The 13,435-nt window shown below is 43.2% G+C and overlaps 1 protein-coding gene and 1 long non-coding RNA gene across 2 annotated transcripts in view; one reads left to right on the forward strand and one right to left on the reverse strand.

Annotated features, from left to right (window-relative positions):
• Positions 1–2,528: 2,528 nt before the first annotated feature.
• On the reverse strand, positions 2,529–6,967 carry LOC120582064 (uncharacterized). Its single transcript, XR_005647447.1, has 3 exons — positions 6,827–6,967; positions 5,461–5,646; positions 2,529–2,748 (listed from the first exon to the last, which is right to left on the reverse strand). It is a non-coding gene; the product is annotated as an uncharacterized LOC120582064 (long non-coding RNA).
• Positions 6,968–11,387: 4,420 nt separating this feature from the next.
• SH3BP5 (SH3 domain binding protein 5) overlaps positions 11,388–13,435 on the forward strand; it is a 62,938-nt gene continuing 60,890 nt past the window's right edge. Inside the window, exons 1-2 of the mRNA XM_039837099.1 lie at positions 11,388–11,679; positions 13,334–13,396. Of these exons, the coding sequence (XP_039693033.1) occupies positions 11,542–11,679; positions 13,334–13,396 (201 nt within the window). The 5' untranslated portion in view covers positions 11,388–11,541. The remainder of the gene's footprint in view (positions 11,680–13,333; positions 13,397–13,435) is intronic.

Genomic DNA, 13,435 nt, shown 5'->3' on the forward strand with positions numbered 1-13,435 from the left:
TGCTGCGAGAAAACAAAAGCCACAAAGAGAGGCCACCGTGTAGGATGTGAATGGAAAAGGGGCTCTAATAAATCAGTGACCAAAAGTAATCTCACAGGGTGACCTAATCATAAATGTCTAACTAGGCATGGTGGGTAGTCACGCCTCAGGCCTGTAACTTCTTTAGGAAAAGGTTTAAACCAGTCTTGTCCATTATTCTTATGCATCTTGGTTAACATACCTTTGAAATGCCAGAATAAAGCTCTTCTTCAGATCTCTCAAAGGGTCTGAAAACTTCTTAGTCCCACCCTCAAGGGAGCATGTAATCTAGTTAACTATCCCGTAATCCAATCATAGAGACTTTCCTTGCTTTCTCCCATCTTCATGTTTTATTCCTTATATTCCCTCCGTAATTCCAAATGTATAAAAAGAACCGCAAAAATGTAATTCTCCACGACATTTGAGATCTTGCTTCTTGGCATGTTGTCAGTTTGGCTCAAATAAACTCTTACAAAAATTCTCTACAGGTTTGGATGTTCCTAGGTCCACAAGGAGAATGAAGAAATACTGGGCCATAGTCTCAGATGAGCCCCCAGCCTGCAGCGTTGACTGCCAGGCATGTGAGTGAGCCATCTTGCATATTCTAGACTGCAGTCAGCTAGAATCACATGGAACAGAGTACGGCCTCGCTGAGTCCAGTCATTTCACAGAATTGTGAAAGATAAAATGGTTATTATCTTACGCCACTAAGTTTGTAGCTTTGTTTTATAGCAATAGATAATTGAAACACTAGACCTCTTTCTGTTCCTTAAACACCTAGCTCATTTCTCTATCAGTACCAGCTGCTCTCTGTGCCTGGGACACTCCGCCCCCAGATCTTCACTTCGAAGGTCCTTTTCATCATTCAGGTTGGCCTATAGTAGTAGTATCTCAGTTTTTTGTTTGTTTGGTTTTCTGTTTGGGTTTTTTTGAGGGGTAGCTTTGGGGGGAAGCCACCCTTTGTTTATATCGGTTCAGCCAATGTAACTGAACCTTCTCCCCAACCTCATCTGGACTCCAGGATGAACTTATAACGCAGGCCAAGCCAATCAGTAATTCTACCCTCCTTTCCCCTCACTCGGCCTCAGTTATTAATTCAGGGATGGACTTGTGACCCAATTCAGTTCAATAAGAGTCAGTTTTAGGAATTATTGGTGAGGAGAGACTCTTGGTTGGGTTTGTTAAGCTGGTTTAACCTGAGTCTGGAGCTGCTGGTGCCCAACTGTCCCCCATAAAGGCAAAGCTTGTCTAGGAATAGAGCCAACAGAGGAGAGCCGGGAGGAGAGATGGAGAGGATGGGACAGACTCCTGGATCTAGCCACACTTGAAGCTAGAATTTCCTTGGAGTTTTAAATTCCACGAGCCAATACACCTCTCACTCCACTATCACCCCTCTCTTCTTTTGCTTAAGCCGGTTTGAGTTATATTTCTGTCACTTGCTCTTAAAATATCATAGCAATTGCTTGACTCACCTTCCACCATTTCCACCAACTGTTTAGTTGAGCATATAAAATTGCTAACCATGTCAAAAATGACTGAATATCAGTAATTTCATATGGCTAATTTAATTTGAATGTCTCCAGAGACAGGAAATTCACTACCTATTGCAGCAGCTCAGTTAAAAATGAAATAGACTCAACCAACAGAAAGTTATTTTTCTAAATATAAAATCTACATCCTTGTGCCTTCATGATCCATAGTGCCCTCCTCTGAACACATTTCATGTCCAGTGTAGCACTTCACTGCAAGACTCTGGGAGGCAGTCTTCCTTAGGTGGTGAACGTGAGATTATCACCTCTTCATTCTAAACAATACTTTTAGTAGTGCAGCCTAAACATCTAAATCTTTTTTTAAGCCACGTCTTCCCCATCTTGTTCTAGCTTATTTCAAACTAAGTTCAGGACCTTATATTTAGCCTCAATGAAGTTCAGTATGTTTTATTTGGCTCATTGACCTTTCTCAAACTTCTTCCCTACCCATTGGATCAAAGTCTTTGCTAATTCTATGTCGGTATCATGATACGACAACATAATGAAAACCTAACGTCAAGATCTTTGTGAATCATGGTTGTGCAATCCAGGTATCCCTTCTAGCACTGTGTCTTCTGCAAATTTGAGAAGCATGCCATCTCTATATTCATTATTACAAATGTTGAAAAAGACAGCTGACAATTAAGCCTAAAGAATGTGTGTGGTTGAACATGATTCATTAGCTTATAGGCTTGGTTGTCCAGTCAGTCACTGCTTCTCTAACTTGGGCTAACCACCATGTTTCTCAGCTTGTCAATAGGAAGTCACAGGATATCAGCTACGTGTCTTGCTGAAATATATAAGAGACTCCTCATTATTGGGTATTCATTATCCCATTCCTGAAGTTAAGTAGAGCAGTGTGTTACTTAGGATAGGCTAAGCCACAGTAACAAATAGACCCATATGTTTAATGGTCAAACACAATGGAATTTTATTTGTACTTTGGGTAACAACAATTCAGGATACTCAGGTTGGTGTGTGTGTGTGGGGGGGGGGAGAGGCATGCTCTCTTCCATGCAGCCACTTAAGGATCCAGGTTTTCTTTACCTCATGGATCTGCCATTCTCCAGGGCCTCATTGTCATCTGCATCCAGTCACAGAAGAGGAAGGAGCATAAAGGAACACGTGTGGGAAGTTTTTGTGGGACAGGCCTGAAAGTGCCATATCACTCACTGCTGCTCATCTAGTCACAGAGCCACACCTAGCCAAATGATAGGTAGGGAAATGCTGTTTAGCTAAGTGCTTAAAGAAGAGGAGAACATAGTCAGTGAACAGCTAGTGGACTCTACTATAGGCAACCCGCATAATCATGACACAAAATTAAAATCACTAAGAAACTGACCAGACACACATTCCTTTCTTTTAAAACCAAGTGTCTGCCCCCATCTATTGAGTCAAAATCTTTTCTCCTTATTCTCTCTATAGTTGTCAGGCTACAACAACACAATGCAAATATAACACTAATAACATAGAAATTGATGGCAAAGTAAAACTGTCAGTCTTGCAAAATAAGCAAGATTTCAAGATAGGAAAGCAATTTTGGGGAACTGCCCTAATCATTTGCAAAGCCATTGACAAATGATAAAACAGCAGTGTTAAAGAAAATCTATGAGGATGAGTACCAAAAAGACTGCAAAATGAGAATGATTTTAACCTCAAAGGGGTAAGGGAGACACCTGGGAAAATTAACAATTCTCTTAAATATTTTTGCCAAAGTTATACTATTTATAATTATGTTTGAAAGTCAAATCTTAATTGAATAATTTCATATTATATGATCTTACAATTTTACCAGAAAAATATGCCAAAAGAAGCCAGCCCCAAAACATGACAGTGGATTGCTCATTTTTGTGGTTGTTATTGCCATTCTTACAGTGAGCTGGGGGTAGTACTCTTACCTGGCTTCTGGTCTAAGGCCCAATCTCTAAATATTTGTTGCCCCAGAGCTTAATCCTGGTCCTCTTCCTTTCAGCATCTCCCCTTTCCTAAGTGATCTCATCCAGGCCCCTTGGCTTTAAATATTATTTACATTCAGTTGACTCTCAAATTTATACCGGTGGACTTGGCTTTCAGGTGTATATCTTTGTACTTGACATTTCCACTTGAGTGTTTAATAACCTCTTAGACCTAGGTGTCCAAAACACACCTCTTTATTTCAAACCTGTTTCTCAAGTTTGTCCTACTTTGCTCAGTAAACGGCAATATCATTCAGCCACTTCTCAGGTCAAAATCTCAAGAATCATTCTTGATGCCTCTGATTCCACCCATTCCCATATCTAACGACTAGCAGATTTTATGGTTCTATCTTCAAAATACATCATGATCTGTCTCCACTCATCCTCCCACTACCGCTTAGCCCAAGTAGCGCCATCTCACTGGGGCCCCTATGCTAGCCCCCTAACTGGTATCCCTGCTCCCACTCTTGGCTTCATGACCATCCCGTTTTCGCATAGCAGCCATGGTCATCTTCTAAACATGTAGATCCGATTGCGTCATTCCTCAGTGTAAATACTTCCAATGGCTTCTCATCACATTTATAATAAAATCCAAATGCTTTCCTGTGGCCCCACATCATCTGATTTGTGCTCAAGCCTGGCACCTCGTTTCAACACCCCATCCTCCTTGCTCACTCTTTGACCATCCCCCGGGCTGTCCTGCTGACTCTCTCTTCAGGGTCTCTGCTAACCAGATCCCTCTTTCCTCCAGAGCATGGCCGCCTGACTCCTTCTCATCATCAAATTTCAGCTCAAAGGTCACATCCATAAAGGCTTTCTTCATTCCCCACCTAGGGCACCCTACCCTCAGCCTTCTTTACTAGGTTATCCTACTTTTTTCCTTCCTTCATAGCAATTATCAGTATCACTAATTGCAACTCTTTTGCTCATTTATGTATTTAAATTTTTTTTCTGTCTTCTCTTAGACTAGAAACCCCAGCAAGGGCAGGGATTTTGTTTAATTCGTTCACTGCTGCATCTTCCTTGCCAGAAGCTGTCACATAATAGATGGTCAGAAAATATTTGTCAAATAGTTTTTAAAATACAAGAAAATAACTCATCTTCCTAATTTTAAGTTTCATTTTGCAGGGTAAAGTCTCGGTAAAAACTTAAAAAAAAATTTCACATGAAATTTTGGTTTTCTTTATAAGTAGATTTACTTACGTAGCCTTTTGCTGTACAATTGTCTTTTTACAATGAAGACCTCTTGTCTTGTGTATTCCCTTCCTGGCTAGACTAATAAACCATGGAATAAAGAAGTGAGGGCAAGGCTGACATGATTTGTTCCTGGTTAACGCAAGCTGGGTCACAGTGATCAATCATCTTTCTTCCAAAGGGCACAGTAATGCCCTTTCCCCTTTAAATCCATTCTACAACTGAGTCTGCAATCTGTTACGCTCACTGGTTTGCTGTGTATGGAACTTACCTTCTTCTTTTTAATGGAAGGCTTTTTTCTGTCTCTAAGATTCTAGCACCGTTTAAGATATCTGCAAGTCCTCTAAGATCACAGATAAACATCAAAATTTCTTTCCTGGGTTCTCCAAGTACTCAGGTCTGTAATTCATCTGGGTCAGAAGAGTGGAGTTTAATTCAATTTAGGACACAAAATAAAGGTTCTCATTAGAGGGGGGTGGCCACAATGCAAGACAGTTTGGCAACACACGGATGTCACTGGAATCATAGAACTAAACAGATGCCTCGCTGATAGAGAGGCCCCAATCCCTTTCAAAGAACTGGCTTCTATACTTCCTTAAGTTCTGAGAACCAGTCATCTGGGGCTGAAAACTATTGCTGAAGGGTTTGAGGTCTACTTTAAAACTCATCCATCTTGCCACATGCCATGATCCTTTGGGGGCTGTGAGAATAGAAGAGAAAGTGAGAGGAAGACAGAAGGAATCATCCTCCCCTTGTGACCTTACCATGGGGTGCTGAAGAGAGGTGGGTGGGGTGCAGCCTGCTGGTGTAAGAGGGTCTGCCAACAAGGCTCTGAGGTTAACTTGAAAGCTCAAGTCCTTTCTCAAGGGATCAGTCACTCCTCGCATCTCCAGACTCTTGCCAAGCAGGGAAGTCTGAATTTTCATGTCGCAACGCCTGAGTTTTAACTGCTGGCTCAAATTTATAAAGCACCATGTCAGTCAGACAGCACGTGCTCTAGGGTCTGATCCAGCCAGTAGGTCCCAGTTTGTAAACTCTGGCCTAGGGCGCCATGTAAAAATTATAGGTGGGCTTAGAAAAGATGCTGATTTTCAGTTTCTTCAGTCACTACTACTAGAATGCGGTGTGAATGCAGATTTATTTCCTTTTTTAGTCCAAAAGAGGAGATGTATTTTATAGGGGTTAACAAGCAGATGTAAAGTTGGGGGGGGGGGGAACCACACCATGTTGCAGGAAATCTTCATTTAAATGGCATTGAAGTTTAACAGAAAGAGCCTTAACGTCACAATGAAGAATTCATGTGGTTCCTTGGGGCATAATTTTTGTAGGTGCATGACACTAGGACTTTGTCATTTACATGTTTGGGGTCCTCAAATTGGTAACTGGAATAGAGCACTCATGTCGTAGGTGCTCAGAAATGTATTAAATTAATGTTGCTGGCCACTTTTACCTTGCAAATTTCACTTTAAGAGATATTAAAAAAACTCTTAGGTGAAATACCTGATGCCCTTAGGTTTAAACCCTGGGGCAGAGGAGGAGAACAAAGGCAAGGGAACCACTGTGAATTAAAGTTTTGTTATGTACCAGTCATTCTATAAACATCACTTTCTTTAACCTTTACAATGTCTCTGACAGGGAGACACAGGTGTTATTATCCTTATTTTACAGGTGAGGATATTGAGGTGCTGAGAGAATAAGTAGCTTGTCCAAAGTCAGCTCCCAGATGGCATAGCTGGGATTGAAACCCAGTTCAAATGTAATTCTTGTCTCTGTATCTCTGTGAGCCCCACCAAAAGAAGAGATCTCCACCGTACCTGTTTCCCAGAGGCCACCAAGTGTCAGAAATAAAAACCAACATGATCCTCAAAGATGGGATGAGCTGTCACACACTTGCTAAGGCAAGGAAGTGTATCGAGGCAACAAGAAAGACCTTCTAAAGTGTTTTGTTCAACCCTTGGATAACCTGGATCCTGGTTTTCAAATATGACAGGCAGTTGAGCTTTCAGGGTTTTCCCTTTAAAACTGGTATGCTCTAAAAATGAATTCATTACCTTCCCAACCAAAACTTCTATAGCACAGATTCTAATTACTGTGTCCTTGTGACCTGAGGGCCCTCCATGGCCTACCCACCTGCAGCTCTCTGATTTCATCTTCCTTGCTGTCTCTGCTCTGCCCACATCGATCTTGCTTTCTCTCCAACACTTGGAGCACACTCCCACCTCAGGACCTCTGCACATGATGCTTCCGTCTCTGGAGGGAAACTTCTGTCCCCTTCACCCACAGTAATGGCCGGCAGCACCCCTCTTTCTGCCCTAAACTAAATCCAAGTGCTCTGAGGTCAGCAGACCATCTCACTTCCTCTCCTTCTTCCACTCTTGGATTCATGAGTTTGCGGGGGAAACAAGTTTGTCCTTTCACAAGAAAGGCTGAGGTGCATTTTAGACACAGGTTGAGCACACTCTGTTCACCTGAATACAGGAAAGTGCCTTGAGGATGACAGGATTTTCTGTGAGTGTTTATGAAACAAAATCGAATTTTTCTCCACACTTACAGAAACAGAAACATTCCCAAGTGCTCACCACTGCACAGAATGGGTGGACCAGGTAAGGAGAGGGTCTCTTTACTGGAGACCTGCTTGCTTTATAATTCAGGGAGGATGAGGCTTGGATTGTAAATGTGTGACATCAGTGGGGAGATGGGGTTACAAAAGGAGAAGCTGATTTCAATCCTACTAGAGAAACCAGAGCATGACAAATAAGGCTGCATTACAGAGGAATCTGTAAACCCAGGCTCATTCTGCCAGATACCTTTTTTCTATTTTTTTCCAAATTTCAGCCTGCTGTTTTAAATGGCAACTGGGACAGCACAGAGGCTGTGATTTTTCACCTAGGAAAATTTACAACTTAAGGAAGTGGTGGGCAGGGAACAAACACACATAGAGTGTATTTATCCCCAGTGTCTGGATGTAAACAAACTGCAAGAAGGTAGTAAAAAAAAGCAAACAGGAATGTGGTTTCCAAGCAAAGCAGTACTCAAGATTTTTGTTTAGATGTCATCAGCCACCCCCGATACTGCCCACACTATGCAAGATGTGATCAGGCCTCTGCTAAGAAACTGCAGCTTTGATATAGGTGAGCCCTGCACCACTGGGACCCACCCAAAGCCTGGCAAGGCAGAAGCGGGTGCTCAGAAACCACATCACAGACAAAGCACTATAAAGCTAACCATTTTCTCCAAAGGTGCAATATTATAATTGAGTGATAACTTTTTTATAAGAATCGATAAAATATAGATCCTAGGAAATAACAGAAGATAGGCCACTCGAACAACACCACGTCTAACCATCTCCTCAATCATTTAAAATTGTTAAGTTATATTTAAAGTCTTCTAAAATGGGCAAAAATGTACTGTGCTTATAATACTCCACCAGTGGCCAGCATAGGTCTGGGGTGCGGGGAGACATCTTTTGAATGAAGGAGGAAGTAGAACATTTAAATACACATTAAAAAAAGGATAACAAACCTAGAGTACACATTTTGTCTCAATCAGTGATTCTCAAACTTTTTGGGGCCAGTAAGCCTTTATATATTTTTTAAACAATTGGAGATCTCAAAGAGTTGTTTTTTATGTGGTTACTGTACAGGATTTTAAAAACTTTATTCATTCACCTAAAAATAACAATAAACCTATTTATCGTTTATGTTAATATAAATATATTTTTTTTATGAAAAATAACTAGTTTCCAAAATGAGAAATATAGTTTTCAAAACAAAACAAATAGTGGGAAGAAGGGCATGGTTTTACATTTTTGCAAATTTAATGTGTAGTTTCATAGTAGACAACTGGATCCTCATATCTCTGCATTCAATTAAAAGATATGTGATATCACATGTCTGCTTCTGGAAAACTTCAACATACACTCATGAAAGAATGAGAATGAAAAAGGCAAATATTGTCTTAGTACTAGTATGAAAGTCGTTTCGATCTCATGGAGTTCTCAGAGACCTCCAGGGGTCTCCAGCCCATACTTTCAGAGCCACCGCTCCAGATCAATATGCCAGCTAAAATTAATATCAAGCATCTGCTTGGCTTACAAGCCATCTTAGTATGTGCAGCAGGCAGAATTTATAAGATTGGCCCATTTCCTGCTCCCTGATGTACATACTGCTGTATAATTTTGGGAACTTATGAATATAATGAGAGTCACTTCCATGATTAGGTTATGTATATGGCACAGTTGACTTTAAGAATGAGAGACTATTCTGAGTGGACCTGACCTAATCAAGTGAACCCTTAAAAGGGACTGGGTTCTTCCTAAAGAATAGATTGAAGTGTGAGATTTCATTAGTTGAACACAAGTGAGGTTCTCTGTTGCTGGCTTTGGAGGTGGAGGGGGCCACGTGGCACAGAATGAAGGTTAAAACCTCCAGTGGCTGAGATTGGCTCTTGGCTGATAGTCAGCAAAGAAATGGGACCTCAGTCCTACAACCACAAGGAAATGAAAATACTTTTTTTTCTCTTCAGAGTCTTCCAGAAAGGAATGCAGCCTGACTGAAAACCTAATTCAGTGAGATACCTTGAGCAGAGAGAATCTAGTCATACCTATACCTGCCTGAAATTCAGACCTACAGAACTGTGAGATAATGAGTGTTGTTGTAAGCTGCTAAATTTGTGGTAATTTGCTACACAGCAATAGAAATCTAATACAGTATGTATTATTTTAAATTTATTTTTACACAAATAATCATAAATACGCCCTTGTAAAAAATGAAAACATCATCGAGAGATTAAAAGTTCTCTTTGATCCCTCCTATTCTAACCAATCTTGAACCCCTCCCTACCCCCTTTTCCCAGGGGTAGAAATATCCTCTTTGTTGGGTATGAATGGGTCTATCCAGACCTTTTTCTATGCATTTATGTACATACACATGTACCAACAGAAATATATAGTACTGATGTGGTTTATTTATTTTCCTTATGTTAACTTCAGAACACTATGGGAATTAATGCTATAGTTGGCCCAGGTCTCTTAAAAAAAAAACAAAAAAACTCTGACTTGATGTTCTAGAGCAGTTTCCCTATGACCGATGGTAGCATTTGAACCACTTTATTGGTCTTAGATCTAAGCTAAATAGAAATGTATTTTAGAGATTAAAATGGTGAGGCTGGGGTTCCACCAGCTGAGAAGCATTTAGAGGCAGGGCTGACCTCACTTTTCTGGTTTTCCACCTGTCTCTCAGGTTATTCACAGCTGGGATGAACCAGCTCAATTATAGGCTCAATTCCGAGCCACCGGGGAAACAATGGTGGCTCTCTCCCAAAGTGACCTTTAATGGCTATCTTGTCCCTGCCTTCATCACCACTGGAACTTCAGATCTTTCAAAGATATGCTGATTCTCTCGTGATTTAAAGAACAATGAATAGGTGTGACCTTTTCAGAAACAAATCTATGGCCTAAACCTATATTACCTCCAGGAGCCAGGACAGATTTCCTTTGACAGTGGACCACGGTGCCAGTGTGTGTAGTAGGGTCGTACCTTGCCCAAGGAGTAACCCTTCAATTTAGTTTCTGATAAAACCTTCAGAAACAAGTTTTCCAAGTGGCTTTAATGATAGGTTCTCAGAAAGAATCTGCTTTCTCAAGTAAGTTTGTCCTCCCAACTCAGAGCTGATGGGCCACAAACCTCTGTGGATAAAGTGTACATATTCTGCACTTGCATAACGAAGAAGACATTAACGGTCGCCAGTGACAATGTCCTTTCTCCTTTGCTAAGGTCACCTCACCTTGTGCTCCCCTGACATCACAGTGGCCCTGACATTTTATAACTAACAGCAGAGACTGCCCGCTTCCTTCTTTGGCCTTTTGTGATGTTGAGTTTGCCAGAGGAGCTCTGGCTACCTACTTGTTCTGGGTGGGCAGGGAAACTCACCAGCTCATAAATCCTCGGATAGAGTGTGCCCATTAACAGGGGTTACACTTACCTTCTCCTCGAAAAGGCTGTACCCACCCACCCACACCCCTGATCCATAGATTTTCCATGCTCCCTGGCTATTCGGGTAGAACCATCCCACAACTATGAAAGCACAGGTGTTTGGGTATGGAGCTCTGCCCAGTGGGGGGCCACAGCCTTTGGACAAAAAATCCATGCATGGAGCTGCGGCTGGTTAACCTCTTTGCACTTTTGTATCTATGCGAGTATATGTTTCTGTTCCCTTTTCTGGAGAAATCTTCAAGTGGATAAAATTCCCAAGGTTCACCCAAGGGGAGAAACATGCTTGGAGCATCTACAGTCAAGGAAAGGTTTGAGCGAGTCTTGAAGCTGGTCCAGGGCCATTGAATACAGGCTTCTAAAAGTGACTTCAGAGAGTGGAAATACCCCAAACTTTCCTTCCATACAATCAATTTGCCTTTGACGAGGAGGGAAGGAAAAAACGTCCCCAAAAGTAGGCGGCCAACTTTGGGTAGTTTGTGATATACTGCTTAGTTAAAAAGGGGCGAGGGCTCTCTTATTTCACCACGCTGGAGATTTTCAGGGAGCCGGGGTTTTGTGACGAGCCCCGGCTAACCGGGACCGGCGCAGGAACAGAGGCAGAGCAGCGCTGAGGACGGCGCGGGCTGCCCAAGGGCGGAGCGGGCGCCGCTGCGCTGACGGCCGCGGCAGAAAGGGGGCGGCCGCGCCCATTTCCTCCGCTCCGCCTCCGCTGGAGGGATCCGCATCGGCGAGCGGCAACCCAGTGTCAACCGCGGCTCCTGGTGCCGGCTGTGGCCAGACGGCTCCAACCGAGCCCGCGGCGGCCGCCACCTCTCCGAAGCCGGCCGCGCGGTTCGCGTTCCGGCTGCCCGCATGGACGCGGCGCTGAAGCGGAGCCGCTCGGAGGAGCCGGCTGAGCTCCCGCCGGCGGCCCGGGACTTGGAGGAGGAGGAGGAAGCGGGGATAGAGCAGGAGCTGGAGGAGGAAGAAGAGGTGGACCCCCGGATCCAGGTAGGGCGCGCGGGGGCGCCCCGATCGCGGCTCCGCGAGGGCCGCCGCGGAGGTCGGCATCTGCACCCGCCTCGCCGCTCCCGCGTCTGCGGTCCCGGGTGGGGGTGGTGGCGACGTGGTTCCAGGGGCAAGAAGAGGGGGTCTGGATACCCGATTTCACTCGGTTCATGCGGAGGCTGCAGTGCCCGCGTGGATGCGGCCCGAATATCTTGCGGGGTTGACCTCGGGCAGAATCCGGGGGTCGCCGCAGCGTGCCCAGCGGTTGAGCGGATGTGCAACAAAGGGAAAAAGGGGGCGGGGGTACCCCAGCTAGGCTCCCGGCGCCGCGGGCGCTGCACAGCCTCCTGGCCCTGGGAGGAGGGGTTGGCCGTCCGGGGTGGGCGTTGTTCGCCCCTGCAGCGTGGGCTGGCACCGGTGCCATGGGTTCCGAGTCCTCACCTGGCAGAGGTGCCCGGCCTGAGCCATCTTCGTCCTCCTTTTATTCATTGTTACTGAACTGAAGCTTTTTTACAGTCATCACTGTTTCAACCCTCTACTTGGCCTGAAATGCTTTAAAACCCAGCTTTTCCTTGTTATATGAGGTCGGGTGTGAATAGAAATCAGGAACAACTGATGCGCAAAGCTGACGCGGGGAGAAGGCAAGGGGATTGGCCTGGCTCTCTGTGCCTCCATTTCTAAGGGAGATGATTAAAAAACAGTTTCCAACCGGAGATCTAGGAGTGACAGCTTAATCTCTTCACTCTCTAAGCAAAAAGCACAGCAAATCCAAAACCCGTTTTTCTACCCTTTCCATAAATCTTTATATATTGCTTTTAAGTAGGCTTTGCGATTCCTGGAGCCCTAATTGGTTTTTCAGTGCACAGATCAATTAAAGCTCATTTAATTCAACTGTTGCGGTTTCAATGAATTGTTTTGGCAGATTAGCAAGATAAGATCAGGTGGAAAAATCTTCGCATTAGAAAATTTAAAAAAATCATCAGTTTGGTCTACTGTTATCTTGTTTTCTTGGTACAGGAATTGTGTTAACAAGATCCTTTGTTTGCAGAGTAAAACGAGTTAACTTCTTGCTGGGTACTCTTTACAAAATTTCAGTTCGTAACTGTTTCTTTAAAGACAGATTTTTAAAAGCTATTTTTAAAAAAACCACCTAGAGATATTGAATAATTGGCAGTTTGAAAAGATTTTCATCTCTATAGAAAAATACTCAGCCACCAATGAATTAATGCCAGAATTCTGCCCTCGATTTAAATCATTTCACTGGGTTTATACTTTTGGCTTGGCCTTATTTTATTGTCTTTTCTGCAAAGTTCTTGCTGTAAGGCAGAAGGTACTGTTTTGATTCAGCCCCTAAACCATTTGTAACAGGTGGGTTTATCTCTGGTCACAAACCTGGAATAAATATTCGACCTAAAAAAAGACAAATTCCTAGGACCTTGTGACAGTCTCAAAAGGGATACCATCAAGAAAAAGGTTTCAGAAATGCTGATATTCATTTGCTCTGCCAGCCAAGGCTCAACTATTTTTCTTGAGAATTAATATTGATTCACCCCTCTTCCCAAATCGTGCTGGAGTAATTTTGCAGGTAATGGGCTGAGTCATATTGGAAACAAAAGACAATCTTTTAAATCTTTTTTCTCCCTCTTTTCTTTGTTAGGGAGAACTGGAGAAGTTAAATCAGTCCACGGATGACATCAACAGGCGGGAGACTGAACTTGAGGTACAGAAGACCGGGTCCTTGTTCTTTTTTTTTTTTTTT

This window comes from Pteropus medius, unplaced genomic scaffold (genome assembly GCF_902729225.1).
Source record: "Pteropus medius unplaced genomic scaffold, Ma_sr-lr_union100, whole genome shotgun sequence".
NCBI lineage: Eukaryota > Metazoa > Chordata > Mammalia > Chiroptera > Pteropodidae > Pteropus > Pteropus medius.